General features: G+C 40.1%; 1 protein-coding gene across 2 annotated transcripts in view; it reads right to left on the bottom strand.

Moving 5' to 3' along the window:
• Positions 1-23,504, bottom strand: part of CEP95 (centrosomal protein 95) — a 43,086-nt gene that overhangs the window by 3,552 nt on the left and 16,030 nt on the right. Inside the window, exons 7-20 of one of the 2 annotated variants that reach the window (NM_001192116.2) lie at positions 16,897-17,028; positions 15,964-16,154; positions 14,327-14,439; positions 14,016-14,145; positions 13,260-13,410; positions 10,538-10,677; positions 9,691-9,780; positions 8,751-8,880; positions 7,848-8,017; positions 7,660-7,734; positions 5,934-6,086; positions 3,673-3,819; positions 3,355-3,426; positions 2,768-3,095 (exon numbers count right to left, since the gene is read on the bottom strand). In NM_001192116.2, the coding sequence (NP_001179045.2) occupies positions 2,919-3,095; positions 3,355-3,426; positions 3,673-3,819; positions 5,934-6,086; positions 7,660-7,734; positions 7,848-8,017; positions 8,751-8,880; positions 9,691-9,780; positions 10,538-10,677; positions 13,260-13,410; positions 14,016-14,145; positions 14,327-14,439; positions 15,964-16,154; positions 16,897-17,028 (1,871 nt within the window). In that variant the 3' untranslated portion in view covers positions 2,768-2,918. Of the gene's footprint in view, positions 1-2,767; positions 3,096-3,354; positions 3,427-3,672; positions 3,820-5,933; positions 6,087-7,659; positions 7,735-7,847; positions 8,018-8,750; positions 8,881-9,690; positions 9,781-10,537; positions 10,678-13,259; positions 13,411-14,015; positions 14,146-14,326; positions 14,440-15,963; positions 16,155-16,896; positions 17,029-23,504 lie in introns of those variants that run through there. The other variant, XM_024979794.2, reaches the window with a different exon arrangement.

Below are 23,504 nucleotides of genomic sequence, written 5' to 3'. Positions count from 1 at the left end.
GCTAAGAAGAAACTGGCCATGTCCATCAAATTCTAAGTTAGAGTTTGAGTAGTCTGAAATTCCATTCAACGTTTTCAGCATGTCTAGATTTAATCTAATAGATCACTCTGTAAGCTGCAGCCTAAACCCCAATTTTGGAATTCCTTCTGTTTATGCCATTTCTCTTAATGATCGCCGTCTTCTGTCGGCCCTGCCTATCTCATTCTCCTGTTGCAGACTCTCCCTGTTTTTAATGTGCTACTTCTTTCTATTGTGAATAAATTCCCCCGACACCCTTAGTTCTTTCACTAAAGGCTCTATCCTCCTGCCTTACTTAGAGGTTTTCTTTTCCTTTCTACATTTTATAGGAGAGGCAGCTAATTCTCCAGTGTCCCACATATAAAGCTAAACATACACAGTTATTAAAAAAAAATTCTCATTACCAGTTTAAAAAAAATCTGAGGTAACAGATTTTAACTACACTTGTAATCATTTCACAATATGTACATTTATCAAATCATTGATATATGAAATTGTATAAATTTAAGGTATCGTATAAATTTAAGATATGTATCAATTGTATCTCATTAAAAGAGGAGAGACTCTTCATCACCTGTTTCCCCAAACCCATCTTACTTTCCAGAAGCTGCTACTCCTAAACCTTCTGTCAGCTCTTCCGGTATTTCCACATTTCCAGACGATGTGGTTAATAGTGCTCTTCATTACTTTTAGACAGTTTGATTTGGGTGGGGGGCAGAGGGAATGAAGGAGGAGGATATTTATAGATTTAGTTCTCACACAAACCACCTCATTCTGTAACACCTCCTCCCCCACCCCCATCCCCATCCAGTTAAATTATAGTTCTGAGTCACTTTTCCGGAGAAGGCAATGGCACCCCACTCCAGTACTTTTGCCTGGAAAATCCCATGGACGGAGGAGCCTGGAGGGCTTCAGTCCATGGGGTCACTAGAGTCGGACATGACTGAGCGACTTCACTTTCACTTTTCACTTTCATGCATTGGAGAAGGAAATGGCAACCCACTCCAGTGTTCTTGCCTGGAGAATCCCAGGGATGGGGAAGCCTGGTGGGCTGCCGTCTATGGGGTCGCACAGAGTCGGACATGACTGAAGCGACTTAGCAGCAAGTCACTTTTCAAATGTGTGATCATAAGCTTTCCCTGGGTGGTTCTGGGCAAACCGGCTTCACATATAATCCCCTCTCCACAGGTACTTGGATAGCAATACCTTCCACTGAGTAAAGTTACCGCTTCATAAATTTGCATTCTACTTTTCAAAAATGCACTGGCATCTTTTGCTTCCTATTGTTTGACCTTTGCTTAGCAGTCCCATCCCTTTCCTGGTAAATTCCCTCACCTGTTCTTCTTTTTTGTTATTCCCAGTTACTTAGTCTGATAAAGAGCTAGCAGAACTAACTTAAGAGTCCTAAAGCATTAAAAGGAAAAAAGAAAAATTAAAACAAGCATGATACCTGTATAACAAATTCGAACAGTATATTATGCAGTGAGTTAGTAATATACACCTGGGGACTGTTCTTCCAGACCTTGGTGGTTTTGTTGCTAAGGTGTTTTTGACTCTTGAAACCCTATGAACAAGTATGTGTAGCCCACTAGGTTTCTCTATCCATGGGAATTCCCCAGGCCAAGAATACTGGACCGGGTTGCCATTTCCTTCTCCAGGGGATCTTGCTGATCCAGGGATCGAACTTCTGCATTGCAGACAGTCTCCTGCTCTGCAGGTGGATGTTTGACTGACTGAGCCATAGAGGCCACCCTCTGTCTATGCTGTACTGACTACACTGCATTATACCCACTCATACCACAGCGTTTTCAAGATTTGCTCATTTTATTTAAGGATATAGCATGTATATCTAGCTAGATGTTATTTTTCTCTAACAGTTTTAGAACTTATGTTCTGGCTCTTGTGCATTTCCCGCATCCTGTCCATTCACCTGCACTAACTGTCACAATATATATATTGTAGCTCCCTGCATGTCTGTCCTCATGATGCTCTGAATTTGGCTATCCAGGGAACTCCTGCCTGCCTAGAGCCCCCACCCTGTCAGCTGTCATTCCAAAAGGGCAGCACGTGGGACCAGAGCATTGGGTTCAGCTGCTACTCTTCTCTCCAAGGTAAGCAGATCCACCCTATCATGGCCAGCTGGCCTCCCTGGGCCTCCATCCTTGTCCATATATTCCTCTCTATACACCCTAATGGGAGCCTCTCTTCTCCCTCCCAATCCTTTTCTGGTGCCCTCTGCCATTCTCTGGCTTTGATTAGCAAAGTTCCCATTTCCTCAACTGCTCTGAGGTCCCCCCGCCCCTCCTGGCCTTTACGGAAGCCCTCCTATTCAGGAAGGACATCACTCTGAGCGAGTTTTCCTTCTTCCTCCTCTGCTCTCCCCAGAACAGGGTTGGTGTACTCCTTCCCACCTGCAATCACGAGTGCTCTTTTGAACACAGATGGATGATCTTACACCTGTCACCCCTCCCAAATGACAGAGGCCATAATGCATAATTCTCATCTCCCAGCCTCCATATGACAAAGTTACAGACTTAACCATTGTATTTTTAAGGTTTAAACCTAAGACCCACCTCTAATGATAAGCCCACACTTTAGCTCTTTTCTGAATTAGAGATCTTTTTTTTTGGTCCTCAAGTGCTGTTTCTGTTCATCTAAAGCAACAGGCTTCAGGAGCTGGCTACTCAATTGAGGCTTGTTAATTGCTTTCATGCACCTCTTTTAAAGTTTTAAGTCAAATTCAAAGCAGTAAACTTTAAGAAAACAGTATTTATTTTAAAAGTTATTTCATAAAGAGTACTAGTCAAAAGTCATTCAGAAATGATTCTTCTGGTTTAGATTATTTTACTGGCTCAGTTCTAGCTCTGCCCTGGTGAAGTCCACACTGAGGAAGCCTGGCATCATAGGAAGGGATTTTTACTGTACTGAAAGGAGGCCAAATGAAGCCGACATTTGAAGCGCTCAGCTTCCAATTCCCGGAAAAAAGCGTCGTCGTCGCCCTGTGTTATCATGTACTGCAGTTGTTGAATTTCCTTCTCCATCTTAGATCTCAGCTCCCTCTTCACCTTATATAACATCTAAAAGAGAATTCATGTCATCTTGCTAGTCACAACACGATCCAGGCCCTCATCTATTTTTATTCCCTCTCTACTTTCCTACTCATTAAGCTTCTGCAGTAATTTTAATAATTTAGCAGCAGCTCTCACAGAGATTTGAACAGGTAAAGTTAAAATCACAGAATACAGGTTTTGAATCGTTGATAGATCTTACTAGTATCCTCTCCACTTCTATTTCTTAAAAATGTAAATAAATGATTTCTATCTTGTTAATTATTACCTGGGCCTGTGATTTCTCTCTGGCTTTGAGCTCTTGACGTTCCTGTGATATGGCTTCTGCCAGCAATGAAAACTGTTTACAGGGAAGAAAAAAAACCAAACCTTGTATTTGTAGTCCAAATATAACAGTTAACGTTCACAGGCTTAAAATCTTTAATGCAAATCAGCAATACAGATTCTACACTGTGGTCAAGCACTAGCTAATTCTAAATTTCAGCCAGTCTAACCTGTGTAGCGACAAGTTCTGAATTAACACAGACTCATGACAGCAGGTGGTCAAGATCAAGCGCAGCAGAAGGTGAACGAGCGGTGAGCCCACCTGGTCTTTATAGTAGTTCTCCATTGAGTCCAGTTCATTCTGGTGCTGTTTCTTTTGTTCATCTCGCTTTTCTTTGGCATAGTTTCTTAGGTCTCGTAACCTTTGCTTTTGAATTTGTAAACCTTCTTCAAACAGTTTCTTAAATATCTGTTAATTATTTAAGTCAGAAAAAGTTATGCGGAGTTTTCATGGAGGAATAAAATTTTGCCCAACTAGAGGTATGCATACTGACTGTATTTCACAGAGTTTTTTTTGGAAATATTAGCAAATAATACTTTAATACTCTACTATATGGATATCACATTTTGTTAATTCACCAGCTGATGGACACTGGTAGTGTTTCCTCTTTTTGTCTATTATAAATAGGGCTGTTACAGTAGGAACATCTGCGTATAGTTACCTAGGGGTGAAAGTGCTGGATCATGTTTAACCTTCTGAGGAGCTGCCAGACTGTATTCCAAAGTGGTTGCGCCGTTTTATAACCCCACCAGCTCTGCATCTGTGTTCCACCTTCCACATCCTTGCCAATACTTTATTTTAGCCACCTTTATGGGTGGGAGTTTGTCACTGTTGTTCTCATTTGTATTCCTTCAATGACTAATGATGTTCAGCATCTTTTCCTGTGTCCCAAAGGTTCTTTGCTGCAGCCATATATACAGGAAAATAACCCCAGAGCAGAAGTAAATGCTGCATGTCCACTTGTGCACAGCTGAGGGCCACGTCATTATTATCTAGGCCACAGATAAACAGCTGTTCAAAGGATTTGGATATGCCCACTTGTCCTCCACTGATTTGTAAGAATTCTTGACCAAAGTACAGCCATGCATTCATTAGTCGGTGGTATTACCTTAGTGTGAAGTTATTAAACCTCTCAAAGCCTAAGTATCCTCTAGAAATGAGGATAATAGTATGACTCCCTTCAGAGTATTTAGTCCCATGAAGTAGAATTACCATAATGTTTTACTCTAGAGATGAATATTGCTAGTTTGGAATAACAAGCTTGATAAGGATGAAATAGCAAGTATCCTGTGGAAAGATCTCACAGCATACCTATCCATTATTTTCCTGATTTTGAGTAGAATCCGAGGTCATGTAATGACACCTTAAGTTCCTGTCTCTTAGAACATGTTCCCAGCCCCCTAAAGCAGTCATCCTGGAAAAATACCGACACACAGGAGGTCAGAGAGAATTAAGACTTCACATTAAGATAAGCGCAGTAGAGAAATTCAGATGACCAACAGGCACATGAAAAGATGCTCAACCTCACTAATTATTAGAGAAATGCAAATCAAAACAGTGAAGTATCACTTCACACCAGCCGGAATGTCCATCATTAAAAAGTCTACAAATGCTGGAGAGGGTGTGGAGAAAAGGGAATCCTCCTACACTGTTGGTGGGAATATAAGCTGGTGAAGCCACTATGGAAAACAATATGGAGCTTCCTCAGAAAACTAAAAATAGAATTACCATCTGATCCAGCAATCCTGTTCCTGGGCATGTATCTGTACAAACCTATAATTTGAAAAGATACATGCGCCCTGATGTTCATAGCAGCACTGCTCACCATAGCCAAGACACAGCACCAACCTAAACGTCCATCAGCAGGTGAATGGATGGACACAGAAGATGTGGGACATATATGCAATGGAACATTGAGTAATGTCATAAAAAGAACCAAAATAATGCCATTTGCAGCAACACAGATGCAACTAGAGATTATCTTACTAAGTAAGTCAAAGAGAAAGACAAATACCATATAATATCACTTATACGTGGAATCTAAAATATCACAAGTGAACCCATCTACCAAACAAACAATAGGGGTGGAGAAAACAGACTGGCAGCTGCCAAAGGGGAGAGGGTTGAGGGGCCGGGATGCAGCGGCTCAGCTGGGGTTAACAGGTGCCAACCTTCATAGAGAGAATGGATAAACAACAGGGACCTACTGTATGGGATATTTGTCAATATCCTTTGACAAACCAGAATGGAAAAGAATGGATGTATGACTGAGTCATTGCTGTAAAGCAGAAATTAACACAACTATACTTCAAGTGTAAATCAACTATACTTTGATTTTAAAAGTAGTAGTAGAGACCAAGAATAGACTGGGACACACTACGGCAGTAATAAAATGAGGTGCGAACAAGTCTGAACTCAGACTTGCATTCAAATTAGGACAAGAGTTGCAATGAAGGTGGTTCAAAAAGGTAACAGACAAAATTTATCTTTTTAATTGGACTGGACAGAAAAGCCATAGTTACCATTTCTTCCCGGCTCCTCATTCTCATCATTTTTGAACGCAACTGAACTCTATAATCATCATAATATTTTCGGGCACGAACAATCTGCTGTCGATTTTCTTTTATCTTTGATTGGGTCAATTTCTGCCTATGAATTCGGTCCTTGAAGTCTTGCTAAGGGGAAGGAAAAAGAGGTAAGGACAAGAGGAAGACAGACTCCGATGTTCTCATCTGCCCTGCTCCCCATCACGATGTCTTCAGGCAGCAAGCTGGCTATGGAGGGCCCGTGGTCTGCTGGCTGGGCAGAGTGTGTGGCCCCCAGAAGCCTTCCAGTCTTTGTCGGTAGGTTCATCATCGGAGTCGGAAGAGCTGCCCTACAGTCCAGTGGTTAAGATTCTGTGCTCCCACTGCAGGGGGCATGGGCTCCACCCCTGGTAAGGGGAAGTAAGATCCCGCATGCCATTTGTGTAGCCAAAAGAGCGGAAAAAGAAGAGCCATCTCCACTGAGCCCCTCTCAAACGAGAATCTCATCTCCCTGTTCCTCCAGGAGGTCACTTAAGTAATACCCAGATGCCCACTTAAAAGGAGTAGAAAACTGGCACTCTCAAAAGATGCAAAATTAAGGAAATCAGGTGATATCGTAGCAAAGTAGTGAGGATGAAATGAAGTCATGAAGGAAAAGCCTTCTAACTACCTGTCCAGACACATGTTTTCTTCTCCCCAGCACCAGAGTCCCACATGCAATTCCTGATGCTTCTCCTTCCTTCTCAGGAACTGTTGAGAGTTTCAGTTCTCGCTCCTTGTCTCTACTGGAGAAGGAAATGGCAACCTACTCCAGTATTCTTGTCTGGAGAATCCCCGTGGACAGAGGAGCCTGGCAGGCTGCAGTCCATGGGGTCGCAAAGAGTCTGACACAACTGAGCGACTTCACTTTCACTTTCATGCACTGGAGAAGGAAATGGCAACCCACTCCAGTGTTCTTGCCTGGAGAATCCCAGGGACGGGAGCCTGGTGGGCTGCCGTCTATGGGGTCAGACACAGAGTCAGACACGACTTACGTGACTTAGCAGCAGCTTGTCTCTATACTCAGTCTCTTCCTCTGGCTTATTACTGTCTTTGATCTCTGTCCTCTCCCTTCATGATACTTAAGAGGATAACATTTTACTGTATGCGATTGTTAGCCCAAATTATAATGGAGGCATAAATAACCTCAACTTTCTATTGGGGACCTGAGAAAGAAGGGAGAGGACCAAAAAAACCACTCGAGTTAACCACCTGGTACCCTGAAGGGGCTCATAGGTAGAGACAGACCTGGATTAAAATCTAACCTTGCCCTTGCTGATTATGGCGAGACTGAGGGCAAGTTAACATTTCAAAACTTCAGGTTTTTCATTTCATAGAAAACATCTCCATTGTCTTACTATAGAGACACTGTATAGGGAGGGAGGTTCAAGACGGAGGGGACATACGTATACCTAGAGCTAATTCATGTTGATATTTGGCAGAAAACAGCAAAATTCTGTCAAGCAATTACCCTCCAATTAAAAAATAAATAAAAAATAAAACGGTGTTTATGAAGCACCTAGCACCTTACCCTCACATCAATGTTGGTTAAAGACCTAAATGCTTCCACAGGCAAATGCTGGAGGTATGAGTCAGTAGGGATATTGCCCAGCTAGTACAAATAAAAGTAATTAATATAACTTAGAAATTCAAAGATATAATACCCAGTTTGCTCTTGACATACCAGTCTCTTGTTATGTTCATATTCTTTCTTGATAAGCGCAGTAAGGAGGTCATGCCTTCTCAAGGCTTCTTCTATCTTTAAGTGGGATGGAAGAGAAGGAAGTTAATAGTTCTATTCACTAGATTATCAAGGATAAGCTCTGCCTCTTTTTGCTTTACATTTCTATGCTTAATTGACAGTTATCTTACTTCATCCTGGAGTTTCTTCTTTGATCGATTTTCTCTATATGCATCTTTTTTAAGTTGTTCAACCTGTGCGATTTGCTGTTTCCACATTTTGCTTAGTGTTTGGCCAGAAACATAGAGAAATGGAAACTGCTCCAGCATCAGGGGCAGGAGACTGTGTTCATTCACTTTCACTGTGAGGTAAAAAAAATTTTTGTAATCTGAGAAACTTGCTGACAGCTTTTAAGAAGAAACCTCATTCAACCTTCAGTCAACGCTTATCTACGTGATATGGCTCTGAGCCTGAAAAGAACAAGTCTAGAAGTATGTTATTACTTTTGCATTCCTTTTCTGATTGGGACAAGCCAACTAGTAAGGATGAAAATAAGCTCAACATTTCTGACTGAGGACATGCTGGTCTTGTGAAGTCCATCCTAACTGCTCAGCTGACTCAGTGCCTGGGGTGGATGCTCTGTGTGTGGTCAAACAGACTCTCCAACCCTCCCAGGAGGGAAAGTCTGTGTCTAATAGGATGTAGTTAGAAGGTCAGTGGTCTTTGAAACTGCACCTCGGTGCCAACTGTCACTATACAGGAGCTGGATAGGCTCTCTGCTTGCTTTGGTTCTACCAACTTCCCAGAAACAAAGAAAAGGCAGCCAGCACTTAGTGAACAGAGAGAGCTCAAGTTGGAACAGCAGGTCATAGCCAGTGCATTCCTTTGTGCCAATGTACTGGCATATACTTAAGAGTTTTAAAGAAATGGCTCATTGAAGAGTTTTATCTCTCTTTAGCATACGGCAGTGGCAGAAGAGGGCACTTTGTCCAGCTCACTGGTAGATGTTAGTTTTCAGTGCTGTGTCCTTGGCAGGCAGCGTGCACTTTCAAAGGATGCCAGTTTTCCATAAAGTACAATTTTGTGGTTCTTACTTGGAACTGCTTTATTTGGCTTTGGCAAGCCACCTCTTGGACTTGGAGTTGTGGTTTTTCTAGAGTAAATCTTCCAGGGCTGGCTTCGTTTTGGAGTTCCTTTATGAACAGCTTCTCTGTATATTTTTTCCTTAGACAGAAAACAATAGAATGAGAAGTCTAATAGCTCTTTCATATATCATCTTAAATATTACATATCAGCAAAAATAGTCAGCATAATTCCCAACCAAACTACCTTACTTCAGACTTCTAAAATTTGGTTAGTCTTTACCTACTCTAAGTGAAATACCTCTAGTTTCTGGCATCCCGTGGAGTTTGAAAAAGCACTGAATCTTATTCAAGTTTCATAGTTGCCATAGTCCTACCCGCTAAATACAACAACTGACACTGTTCTGATGTGCTTGCTTCTTTGACAGGCTTTTCCATGTGGATTACAAAAGTTCTAAGACAATGTTTAGTTACAACCATACTATATTCTATATCCTGGTTTGTGAACATTTTAGCATAAGCATTTTCTTCCATGCTTTCATTTAGCTTCTGTAACTATTCTTTTGAAAGGCAATGAAAACTTATGCTTTGGGTTTGTTCCAGCCAAGCTTAGAACTGGGATTTTCTGTCTTTTCTTACTCTCCCTCTTTAACTTGTCAGTCCAGACTGTCTTTAAAGCCTTGGTGAACTGATAAAACAATAGAAGCCCTTAAAACTGATGTAAGTTTCAGGCAGGCAGGAAAAAATACTAGTGTTTCTGGTACCACATTTTAGCAGCTTGGTTACCCTATGAATAAAAGAAAATCCACATCCATGAAATGAAATTCTGCTTTTTTCTAAGAGGCTAATGATTAAGGTTCTGTTGATTCTTTTTTCCATTTAAAAAGATCATCTCTGTACTTTCCACTGATCTGATCAAATGGCATTTATTACAGCAGAGACTTTTACCCACTGTTTCCTCCTCGTCATTTATTCCTAGAGGTCCAATATTCTCTTGAACTTTATTTCTTCTTAGTTCCTTTTCAAATGCCTCGGTTATTGCCTACAGGGAAAGGCAGTATGATATTATAGTTATTAAAAACATACAAATGAAAATGAAGGAAAAAAAATCTACCTAAGACTGCCATTCGAATCACTTTTTTTAAAGTTCCTTTCAGGCTACTGATCAATAAACATATATTATTTAACAGACACCTGAGACATAAAACTTTACCTAATGTTGTTTTTTTGTTCCCACAGTTTATAATTATTTTGATACACCCTTGGATGGAAGTTACATGTTGAATTACATACTGAGTTAGTTTTCACCATTATAAAACATAGGACAGCAAGCAACTTAAGTGTTCTAAATTTATGCTACATTTCAAAATCACTATTCCACAGCAGAAAGTCTTCCTCAGTAATCATACATTCTCCTGTTGACCCCTAGCCACCTCCTTTCATTCCTGTCTTGGGGATTTTCATCCCATCTGTAACTCAAATGGTCTGTCACATCTAATCCACCTCAAGTTCTCTTTATTTCTAAACCTCTCTCTGAAAATATCAGTCTACTCTGATACACTTTCTTAATCCACTGGAGCACTGGGCTATATAAGGTTAGTTTTGTTAGAGTTTCAGGAGCACAAGTTTTATAATGGGGGACCATAAAAGCCATGTCACATGATTTTGTCATCCACTCAGCTCAAGAATCCTAAATGCATTTTATGCCTTTCATCAACAGCATGTTCACTGTAGCATCTGGCTGAGGGTAAATAATGGTAATACCTGCTGCCTAGTAACAGTCAAGAGATGGGATATACCTTTGCTTGAAATCGGCGGACATCTGTTTCTTTTGGTTTTCGCTGCTTTTTTCTCTCCATCTGGAATTGTTTGTTTTTGTTAACTGGAGATGGAGAGAGTGAATGAGATCTGGAGGGTGCCTTTCTATGCATGGCAAGTCCTGCAACACCAGAGAGACATGTACCGTGAGTTTCTGAGAGCCAGAAATGTTAAGCTGGCACCAAATAGTTGATTTTTACCAAATCCAAAGAGACTGTGAATGTGCTGAATGTACTCTCCTCTAAGTAACTTCTATTTGTATGTTTCATCATACCAAGCAGACAGACAAATGCACATAAACATGTACTCAAAATGTTTCAAAGATGTACTGAGTTTCTATATTCACTTTTGGGTTGAAAATGGAGCAATATGTGGGATGCCTGCTGCACACAAAGGCCCGTACTTAGTACTCTTGGTGGTAGAGAGAGGAAAAAAAAAAGGTAAACCATAGCAATGTGTCCGCTCACCTTTTACCTATGTAGGTCCTGAGGAGGGGGATGTAAGTGTGTAGGTATGTGTACACACACACACCTTACCCTTATAAAGCAGCACCTTACACACAGAAGTTATTTAGCCTTTTTAAGCAGTCCTGTTCTTCCCTACTTAGTGATCCAGCCCCCATATTCCACACTGCCTGTGAGATCTAACAAATTATTTCCCTCCACAAAACTTTTTATGTCCCATTGTTTATAGATAAACTTAGGAATCTGCTAGTTGTGAAGAGGGGGATGCTGTGCCCTTTTGGAAAAGCAAGTAATTCAATACAGCTCTGACATCAAGGAAATTTGAAAGATTTGATAACTTTCTAAATAAATTTTTCCAGAGAAGTGTCCTTGAGCTTTTATTTGTCTCTTTACTCTCTTAATTTAAATCTTTCAAATTAAGTAAAACTAACTTACACAATCTGTTTTAAATGGTGTTTTAATAACATTTTTACTATGTCCACAATGTATTCTTTAGAAATTGAAGATCCAATAAACATAAAATTTTAACTTACAATGTGTTTTCAAAATGGTATAACATGCACATTACAGGATGAGGGTTCCTAGAGATTACCTAAGCCAAATCTCAGGGAAGAGAGGAAATAATCAAGACAAGGAAAGTATTCTTAAAGTTAAAAAACAAATCTGAAAAGTAAGTTCTGGATGAGAAATGGACTGTTTCTAGAGAAACAAGGGATGACCAAAGTAGATAAAAATGAATGCAGAATTTTAGTTGCTGGAAAATGGGATAATTATTTGAAAAAGCAGTAGGAAGCATCTGCAAGGATGTGGCAAACCGGAAACTTGTCAGGCATTGCTCATGTAAGTACAAATGTGTGCGATCACTCTGGAGGGGAAGTTGGCAATGGTAAGAAAGTGTAAACCCCTGATCTACCAATTCCAGTAGATGTGGATCCTAGAGCAGCTTTTGCACATATTACAAGTTGTTCATTGCAGAACTGTTTGTAGTTTTGAAATCTGGAAGCAAAAAAAATCCACATATACATAAATAAAAATACACACTCATGTAAATGAGTGTATGAAATCACACTGTATGAAATCAGTGAAAAGTGTCAGTCATGTCCGACTCTTCATGACCCTGTAGACTGCAGCCCGCCAGGATCCTCCGTCTGTGGAACTCTCTGTGCAAGAATGCTGGAGTAGGTAGCCCTTCTCTTCTCCAGGGGCTCTTCCCAACCCAGGGATTGAACCCACGCCTCCCACATTGCAGGCAAGGTTCTTTACTGTCTGAGCCACTAGGGAAGCCCTGGGAATACTGGAGTGGGTAGCCATTCCCTTCTCCAGGTGATCTTCCCAACCCAGGGATCAAGCCTAGGTCTCTCCTGCATTGCAGGCAGATTCTTTACCGTCTTAGTCACCAAGGAAGCATGAACTCTGTTACACAGTAGTTATAATGAGTGAACCAGAAGTACGAACAGATTTCTAAAACAATGTTAACAGGAAAAAAAAAGTTGCAGAATACTATATATAGTATCTATGTAAATTTAAAAAAATAGCATATTTAGACAGGTAACACAATGCTGTTAAACAAAAAAGACAGGTGAAATGGGAATTTGCTATATGACTCAGGGAACTTAAACTGGGGCTCTATAACAACCTAGAAGGGTAGGATAGGGAGGGACGTGGGAGGGAAGTTCAAGAGGGAGGAGACATATGTATATCTATGGCTGATTCATGTTGATGTTTGGCAGAAACCAACATAATACTATAAAGCAATTATCCTTCAATTAAAACATTAAAAAAAATTTTTTTTAAGTAAAAAGACAGGGGTGAGAGGGTTCCAGTTCAAGATGGTAATATACAGGCTCCTGAATTCATCTCCTCCAGAGACACTAACATATACTACATATGGAATAATTTCCTCTGAAAAGAATCCAGACACTAGCTGAGTGACCCAAATGACAAAAAACCCACATCAAAAAGGGTTAGGGCACACCCTCAACTACCAGGAGCCATTAAGAAAAGAGAGTGGTTTGGACAACCACAAAGATTTGAGAACCAACCAGGAGCTAGGGATGGGCTGAATGCTAAGAGTCCTCCTGTGCAAGACTACTCCTTCAGGACTGAGAGAGTGGCTGTTTTACATACTGCTCAGAAACCAACACAAAGTCAGGAAAATGAAGAAATAGTAGAATATGTTCCAAACAAAAGAACAAGATAAAATTCAAACGGATCTTGATGAAATGCACACAGGCTTTACCTGGCCTTGGCTTCTTCGGTCCGTACTCCACAATGCCATCACTGTGCTGAGACAGTGTCTCATCATTTCCACTTCCCACCTCTTCATTTCCAATATTCTCTTCGGAGCCAGTCTTTTCTTTCATTCGATCACCCAGGGCACTTTTTAACATCTATCAAGAAAATTATTTTTAACATCTGTTACTGATTTCAGCAGAATGCAAGTTGGAAGGATTAGACAGATAAAACCTTTTAAAAGCTTTCTCTGATAATTAGGCACAGGTTCAGGCACAAGTTTTCAGACGCTTATGCAGAGTTTCTAAAGGATATGTATCAGTGCCACAGACTATCAGTTCCAATAACCTTAAAAGTAAGTTACATAGGATTTAATATATTTATTCAATGATATCTCCAAACTACAGTATTTTATTTTTGAAAATCAGAGCTCATCCAATTTTATATCAGAATGTCTTTAGTGACAAAGAGAAACAATACATATGCATCTAAATATACATGGTTTAATGTAATCATCTGTTATTTAATCAGAATTTGATAAAATTTGCATGAATATGTACCAAATCTGGTTATACAATAAAAGGCTAGGAGATAATTTCTCAGCCTATGTCCCATCTGCTTGATTTACAGATTTTCACAGTAACTAAGATAAAATTAACTTTCTAGTTCATTAAGCTTAGCTCTCACCTTAATTGGAAAATCACTTAAATGCTCACCAACTATGGCAATCTCAATACAGATAAGACAAAAAAATAAGACTTGCCGAATCTAGTTCAGAGAGGCGCTGAGATAGTTTCTCTGATACTGCATGTAATTCTTGTTCTGTTAACCTTTTTCCTGCCCTCTGGGAGAAAGTTGAATCCCAGGATGAGACTGCAGCTCTGTTTTCGTATCTGTAATAAAAAGAATATGACATTTAAATAGACAAGTGTACATTACTTAGTTCAGAACAACTGTAATACATGCTTTGCCAAATATTTCATCCTGGCCTTCACAGCTCCATCTGGAGAGTATACCCTTAACTCTGCAAATCCCTGTAACAACCTGTAACACTGAAGCCTGCAGTGCTGTTACCTTTTTTCTCTGGGAAGTTTCCTTGTCCTAGGGCCTTGGTCCCCAGCTGGATACATTTCCTGTTTGCTATCTTGAGACAACTTGGAACTTAAGGAAACTCTATTGTCTGGTTCCTATTAAAAACAAAGGAGAATTTATTTGAAAAAGATACAGGGAAGACATAAAAAACAACATTGTGTGTGATGGGAAGGGAGGACCTGTGATAGAAAGCTAGGTCCCTTTATTCTCCATGTTTTGCCTTTTTAAAAAACCCATTTGTCAAAACACTCTACTGATCACCAATGCCAAAGGAATGGAGCAATGTCTGTAAACTTGTCCTCAAAGAAAAAGCATGGCTCAGGATGTCATTCAAATATAAATGCAAGTGAAGTGGTCTCAAATATGAAAATTTATAGAGGTTATGGCTACACCTGGACAGTGAAAAAATGATCAAATCACAAGTGGAAAGTATTAAAATCATTTTCTTTCATATGAAGGAGTCAACAGAAAGTTCAAAACAAATAGGCAAAACCTCTAAAATATGAATATAAATGTAACATTTTAAACAATGTATATCTTAACTTTGGAGGGAATCTTATGGAAAATATTTCTTGTGGTTAAGAAACATTTGATGTTTAACTATCTCTTTAATTTCACTTCAGTATCTTTTTCTTCTATTAAAGTAAAATTAAATTTAATGCCTTTAAGTAAAAACTATATTACAATCATATTTAAAAGAAACCTTTTTAAAACTGAAGTTAGTGTCCTTCTCAAGAACTGGTTCAAAATGATTATTTCCATTTAACTGCCACTCAGTAAAGAAAAAGAGTATTCCCAACAACTCAGAAGCCCTTCCATCACCCCTGCAAGCCCCCTCAAAGTAACCACTAACCTATGATCCCTTTCTCTCTTTATCCGTTCACCCTCCAACCTAAACTGATGCTCAGAATGTTTAGAATGACAGTCACCTAATGCTAACTTACTTTTCTGGTACTGTTTCAATTTTTAATGACAGTGTATTATTTTTTAAATATACCTACTCTTGGCACATACCTGAGTGCTCTTGTTGCTGGGGAAATAGGAACATGATGACTGTATAAAAAAGGCTTTTATTTTCAAAGAAAAGAGTAGAAACAAATAGGCCAGAATGTTAATAGTAGTTCATGCTGGATTAATAGGAATATGGCTGAAAGATTATTTTTTATACTTTCTGTTAAATAATTTCAATTATTAAATTAGATATATACAATATGGGTTCTGAAGCTAGAATGCCTGAATTCTAATCCTAATTCTACAACTGCTGTGTGACCTCAGACAAGATTCTTAAACCCTGTATTTCAGTTTCCCCATAAGAAATAAAAATAGTATCTACTTCAGAGCTGTGTTCTAAGAAGTAATTTATCCAGTATTTGTAAAGTATGCAGTACTGGGCCTAACACAAATGAGCACTCAGTAAGTGTCGGCTCATCCTACTTCCCCTTTACAGTCACCCTGTCCCTATCTTCCCAGGCTGAGAATATGCAGGTGTATGCAGAGGTGAGTTTTAAGAACTACAGTGCTCTCTGGTTAGTGCAGTATTCTTGACTACTAGTCTAGCAGAGAACTTTTAAATAAATCTATAGGCTTTGGTCCAGCTGAAAGCAAGCTTTTCCACTTACCGTAGAAAATGCCGTGCCTTCTCCGGTAGAATTCATGGTAGGGGAGCAGTGACTTGAACGCAAGTATTCTTTTCCTATGGGGCAGGGAGCTCGAGGCTCTGAAGGGTGGTAAGGGGGATGTAAAGGAATAGCTGACCGGATAGGCTCCCCTAACTTCCTAGCACTTGGAATCATATCCACAGAAGAAATTTCTGTTAGTTGGACAAAGTAAAGTGGACATTGAGACATAAATCATTTCACATATACATATACCCTATACAAACAAGTGCACACACACTATTTAGAAATATATTTTAAATCTGATTTTAAGAAAAGTACACCAAAAAGACAATGGAAATAGGGACTCATTCTAAATGAACAAGTAGGGACCTAATTAAATCAGGAAGAATATAATTTTAATATTATTATAATAGTTTCCTAAAAAGTTATTTTAAAATAATGAAAAATTACTAAAAACCTAAATGGCTTGAATAGCTGTATAAATTATGGTTCATCTATACGTTATAAAAATAGCCGTTAACTATGACTTTATATAATACTAACCATATGAAAATCCTAGAGATAATATGAAATGAGAATATTTTTCAAGTTAATATAATTTGAAGCCCACCAACTGATAAACTAATATATCGGAGACTCTTACTGTCCTAAAGCCTTTGAGAGGATTTAGATAATAAAATAGTGGATGCAAAACATATGACCAAAGACCATCTTAAGAAGACAGTATTGTAAAGTTTAAAAATAAAATTAAAAAAAAAAAAAGAAGACATCCAAGTTCATAATAGTAAACATTTACAAATGAGGTCATGTAAAACCAAAAAGAATCACATTAACCATAGAGCAACAAAAGTAAAAAGGCTAAGAGCACTGCTCACGACCGACCACCGCCAGCTCCCAGCCACAGTCTCAAGAGCTCTGTGCGTTACTACTCACTGTCTTCAACAAAGGATGTCCTGCTCTTGGACAAAAAACGAGAGGGAGGGTTCAGCACTTCCTCTTCTTGTGAGCTAGAGCATGGAAGGGTTGAGGGTTTTTTAGACTGCATTTCATTAGGACCTTGGGCACCTAGAAAATATTAAAGGTACAATTTTTTTTATTGCTGTTAGACTAAAAGCTAAAAGTTTAGTATCTTGAGGATAAAAATCTCAGAAATGACATAAATCACAGAACTATGTTGGTCTGATTTCTTGAAATACCAATTACTTTTTTGTAACTAATAGCAACATGTAGTTCTGTAGCCCAGAGTCATTTATGTAACTTAAAAGCAGTTTTACACAGCGCTTCGTTCCTCTGCTTTAGAAAAGCAGGGGCCAGGGTTGCAGAAGTGCCAACTGTCGCACAGGTGCATCTCCGAGCTAGAAGTCTTGGTTGGAACCATAATCAAAGATTTAGAGATCAAACAAATGTTCTGATTTTTTTCCTTTTTAAAAAAACATTTATTTTTATTTATCTGGATGCCCCAGGTCTTAGTCGGGGCAAGTGGGATCCAGTTCCCTGACCAGGGAATGAATCCTGGCTCCCTCCATTGGAAGTGCAGAATCTTAGTCGTTGGACCACCAGGGAAATCCCAAGTTTTGTCTAATTCTTGAATGGTTAATATTTTGAATCAGCTCTATAATATATTACATAGAAAGCGGTATTAAAATAGTTCTGAAATTGAGGAAATACCATTTTGCTGCCTTGGAAATCTACAATACACCAACTCCCCATAAACAAAATGGATTCCCCCTTTTTTTGATGGGATTTCTCTGAAAGACTCATGGTTAGTTATCATCTAGAACTTTTGTCAGACTAAAAGTTACACATTTAATTCTCTCTCAATCTTCAGATTGTTTTAGAACCTACTGTTTTTATCACTGCAGAGATTGTGAACTTCTCTACTGTAAACATTAATAATATTTCAGTTAGGGATTTCCCTGGTGGCCTAACAGTTAAGATTCTGGACTTTTACTGCTGTGGCCTGGGTTCAACCCCTGGTCAGGGAACTGAGATCCCGCAAGCTGCATGGCACAAAAAAAAAAATTATGTAAGTATTTATATAATACATACATAATATCTCATTTACAAAAAACAAAAAGGTCCTCAGTAGAACAAATGAGTGAAGATAGAAGTACAAACTTCCCGTTATACAATAAATAAGTCATGGGGATTTAATGTACAGTAAGTAAAAGTTTTAGTTGCTTAGTTGTCTCCGACTCTTTGCTACTCTACAGACTGTAGCCCACCAGGCTCCACTGTCCATGGAATTCTCCAGGAAACAATACTGGAGTGGGTTGCCACTCCCTTCTCCAGGGGATCTTCCCAATCCAGGGATCGAATGTGGGTGTCTGGCACTGCAGGCAGATTCTTTACTGTCTGAGCCACTAGGGAAGCCCCAGTGTACAAGTATGGTGACTACAATTAACACTGTGTTGAGTGGGCAGTGCCCTGGGCGCCAGAAGCCTCCTCCTCCATGAGTCCTGTTCACGCCAAATGTAAAGCAAACCCAGCTCTTACGAGGCCTCACTATCGCCTCCCCAACTCAAGTCACAGAGCAACATGCCTCGGCCAGGTTTGCATCACGATGAGATCCTGCTGTGTATCTTATTACAAGGTGCTTAGGAAGGGATTTCTCCTTACTCATGGAAAAGATATAAGGAAGGGAGGATGGCCAAGATGCCAGAGTACAAAGAATCTGAACTCACTTCTTTTCATGGGCACACCAAAACCACAACCATCTGCTGAACAACAGTTGATGAAAAAGATAGGAACCTACCAAAAAAGATCTTCTATAACTAAAGACATCAATAAGGAACCACAGCGAGATGGTAGGAGGGGCAGACTTGCAATATAGTCAAGTCCCATACCCCAAGGCGTATGGGACCACAAACTGGAGAATATTACATTGCAGAGGTTCTCCCAAAGGAGTAAGCTCCCTGGCCTGAGGGTCCTGCTCTGGGAAGATGAGCCCTCAGAACATCTGGCTTTGAAGGCAGTGGTGATTACTTTTAGGAGTCCCAAAGGGCTGCAGGAAAGAAATTTCATTCTTAAAGGGCACACACAAAATCTCTATTCTGGGACTGGGGACAGAAGCAGTAATTTGAGAGGAGCCTAGGCCAGGCCCACTTCCTGAACTCAGAGTCTCCTGGTGAGACAGGTGGCAGCGGCAGCTCACCCTGGGCACACAGACACTGGTGGCAGCCGTTGTGAGGAACTCCATCTGCCACATGGATGGACCTTGGTGCTGGCAAGCGGCACTGTGGAATCCTACCTCTAGCTTATTAGCACCAAGACCTGGCCCTACCCAAAGCCTGCAGGTACCAGTGCTGGGACACCTCAGGCCAAGCAACTTAGCAGGGACACAGCCCCATCCATCAGCCGACAGGCTGCCTTAAGACCCCATGAACTTCACCCACCAGTAAGCACGCAGCAGTTCCAAGATCTAGATCCGCTGGCCCTGGCCCTGGCCTCGAGGGAGCCTGCTCTAGCCTCTGGACCAGTTTCTCCCACCAGGGGACAGACATCAGATGCAAGAAAACTAGTCCTGCAATAAGTGGATCAGCAGGCCAGACCCCTCACTGGGACAGCTGGGCCCCAGCCCTGGCCACTAGCAGGCCAACACAAGCTTCAGGACACCCCAGACCCTGTACCCAACTGTGTCAGGAACTGTCCACACCCAGCAATCAGACACCAGCTCTGGGCTCTGCAACCAGACTCCAAGACCTGCTCTGCCCATGTATAAGGCAGCACTAAGCCAGGATATGGCTTTACCCACCAACCAGCAGGAAACAGCTCTGCAGCCTTCAAGAGTGACTCCATCCACCACTGAGCCAGCACTAGCCCTGGGGGTCTCTGAGGTTACACAGTTAGCCACCTTCTGACCAGCCAACCAGCAGCTGCACAAGGCAAGGCCTGGCAACCAACTGGACCAAGGGCTAATCAAGCGTACCGAATAGCCCACCACAACCGAAGGCCCCACGCAGTCCTCATAGGGACAACTGCTAGAGCATACAGCTCAGGTGACGAGAGGGGGACATGTTGCTGGGATGCTTAAGGCATTTCCAACAAAAAGCCACTTCTCTAGTAGGGAAACATAATCAACATACCAGATACACAAAAATAAAAATAGCAACTTAGGCAAAATGCGGTGACAGAAGAACACGTTCCAGACAAAGCAACAAGGTGAGACTTCAGAAGGACCAAGTGAAGCGGAGACAGACGTCTACCAGAGAAGGAGTTCAGGGGAGTGATCGTATAAGATGATCAAAGAACTCGAGCGAACAACGGCTGCACAGAATGAGAAGCCAAAGTTTTTAACAAAGAGAAACTAAAGAGCAAAACAGAAATGAAGAATACAATAACTGAAATGAAAAATACACTAAAAGGAATTAAAAATAGACTAAATGATATAGAGGAATGGATCAGCCAGCTAGAAGAGAGCAGTGGAAATCAGTGACACTGAATGAATTTTTGAAAATGATAAGAAATGACAACATTTTAATAGATTTCTAGCACAGTATCATGTGCACTAACAGTCCCATTGTACAGGTTCCAGGAGAAGAGAGAGAAAAAGGAGCTGGTAACATATTTTAGGACATAATAACTGAAAACTTCCCTCACCTGGGAAAGGAACAGATATCCAAGTCCAGGAAGTGCAGGAAGTCCCACATTACAAGACAACTCTAGTTCTAGGGGTAAAAATTAAAAACTGCTCTTGTTACTAAAAGCAATGAGGGAGAAGAAACAAGAGGATTCCCTCAAGGCTATGTGCTGACTTCTCAGGAGAAACTCTGCAGGCCAGAGGGGAGTGACAGGCTATATTTAAAGTGATGAAAGGGAAAAACCTACAACCAGGAATACTCTACCCAGAAAGACTCTCATTCAGATTTGATAGCGAGATCAAAAGCCTTACAGACAAGCAAAAACTAAGAGTTCAACATCACCAAACCAGTTTTACAACAAATGTTAAAGGACCTTCTGAATGAAAAAAAAAGGCTATAAGTAGAAACATGAAAATTATGAAATGAAAATGTTCACTGGTACAGGCAACCATACAGAAAAGGTAGGAAATCACCCCCACACAAAGCTAATAAGGTTAGAAGACAAAAGTAGCAAAATCATGAATATCCACAATAAGGAACTGTTGTTTAGCTGCCAAGTCGTGTCCGACTCTTTTGTGACCCCATGGACTGTAGCCTGCCAGGCTCCTCTGTCCATGGAATTTCCCAGGTAAGAATATTGGACTGGGTTGCTATTTCCTTCTCCAGGGAGTCTTCCTAACCCAGGGGTTGAACCTGTATCTCCTGCACTGGCAGGCGGATTCTTTACCACTTAGCCAGCAGGGAAGCCCAGTTAAGGGATCCACAAAATAATTAGATATAAAATATAAAATCAAAAACAGTAATTGTGAGGGGAGGAAAGTACAAATGCAGGGCTGTTAAAAAGGGCTTGAAAGTGAGAGATCAGCAACTTAAAACAATCATGTATATATACAGATTGCAAATAATCTATGACAAGACAAAAAATACAATAAAGACTGTCTCTTCAATAAGTAGTGCTGGGAAAACTGGACAACTACATATTAATGAGTGAAACTAGAACATTTTCCCACACCATATACAAAAAATATACTCAAAATGGATTATAGGTCTAAATATAAGACCAAAACCATAAAACTCCTAGAAGGAAATATAGGCAGAACACTTTTTGAAACAATCATACCAATACCTTTTTGGATCTATCTCCTAAAGCAAAGGAAATAAAACCAAAAATAAACAATTGAAAGTGAAACAAATGAGACCTAGTTAGACTTAAAAGCTCTGCGCAGCAAAGAAAACCATCACAAAAAGACAACCTTTAAAATTAGAAAACATCTGCTAATGACATGACTGACAAGGGGTTAATATCCAAAGTATAAAAACAGCTCTACAGCTCAACATCAAAAACACAAACCCCAATTTAAAAATGGGCAGAAAACCTGAACAGACATTTTCCCAAAGACATACAGACAGCCACAGGTAAATGAAGAGACTCTCAATACTGCTAATCAGAGAAATGCAAATTAAAACCACAATGAGATTATCACCTGGTCAGAATGGCTTATCAAAAAGACCACAGATAACAAATGTCAGTGGAGATGTGGAGAAAAGGGAACCCTTGCACACTGCTGGTGGGAATGTAAATTGGTGCAGCTACTGTGGAGAACAATGCAGCAGCTTTTCAAAAAGCTAAAAATAGAACTACCATACGACCCAGCACTTCCACGTTTGCTATATATTCAAAATAAAAGAGAACACTAATTTGAAAAGACACGTGCACCCCAATGTCCACAGCAGCATTATTTCTAATCACCAAGATAAGGAAGCAACCTGTGTTCATTAACGGATGGATAGAAAAAACATGGTTTATGTACACACACGCTGGAATACTACTCAGTCATAAAAAAGAATGAAAATTTTGCTATTTACAACAATATGAATGGACTTTGAGGGTATTATGCTAAGTGAAATAAGTTAGAGAAAGACAAATGCTATATATATCACATCACTTATATATGGAATCTACAAAATAAAAGTAGTGAATGTAACAGAAAGGAAATAAACTCACAGACACAGAGAATACACTAATGGTTACTAGTGGAGAGAGGGACAAGACAGGGATGGGGGTTAAGAAGTACAAACTATTATGTATAAAATAAAGCAACAAGGATATACCATACAACACAGGAAATACAGCCAAATTGTATAACCACGTGTTTAGTCACTCAGCTGTGTCCTGACTTTGTGACCCCATGGACTGTAGCCCACCAGGCTCCTCTGTCTGTGGGATTCTCCAGGCAACAATACTGGAGTTGATTGCCATGCCCTCCTCCAGGGGATCTTCCCGGCCCAGGGATCAAGCCTGGGTCTCCCACATTGCAGGTGGATTCTTTACCATCTGGGCCACCAGGGAAGACCTATAAAAACTATAAATGGAGTATAAAATTTAAAAATTGTGAATCACAATGTTATACACCTAACACTTATATAATATTGTACGTTAACTGTATCTCAATTTTAAAAAGGCTTTAAGAAAAAATACTGTTGTTTACTTCAAAGCTGCTAACAGAGTAATCGTAAAAGTTCTCATTACGATAAAAAAAATTGGTAAGTTTTAGGTAACGAATGTTAATTAGACATACAGACTTAAATTGAATAAAGTAGGGAAAACCACTAGACCATTCAGGTATGACCTAACTCAAATCTGTTATGATTATACAGTGGAAGTGACAAATAGATTCAAGAGATTAGATCTGATAAACAGAGTGCCTGAAGAACTATGGACAAAGGTTCATAACACTGTACAAGAGGCAGTGATCAAAACCATCCCCAAGAGAAAGAAATGCAAAAAGGCGTTTGAGGAGGCCTTACAAATAGCTGAGAAGAGAAGTGAAAGGCAAAGGAGAAAAGCAAAGATATATCCATCTGAACGCAGAGTTCCAAAGAACAGCTAGGAGAGATAAAAAAACCCTTAGGTGAACAATGCAGAGAAATACAGGAAAACAATAGAATGGGAAAGACTAG

This window comes from Bos taurus, chromosome 19 (assembly GCF_002263795.3).
Source record: "Bos taurus isolate L1 Dominette 01449 registration number 42190680 breed Hereford chromosome 19, ARS-UCD2.0, whole genome shotgun sequence".
Classification (NCBI taxonomy): Eukaryota; Metazoa; Chordata; class Mammalia; order Artiodactyla; family Bovidae; genus Bos; species Bos taurus.
Note: the sequence above shows the minus strand (reverse complement) of the source record. Positions and strands in the feature narration are given on the sequence as shown.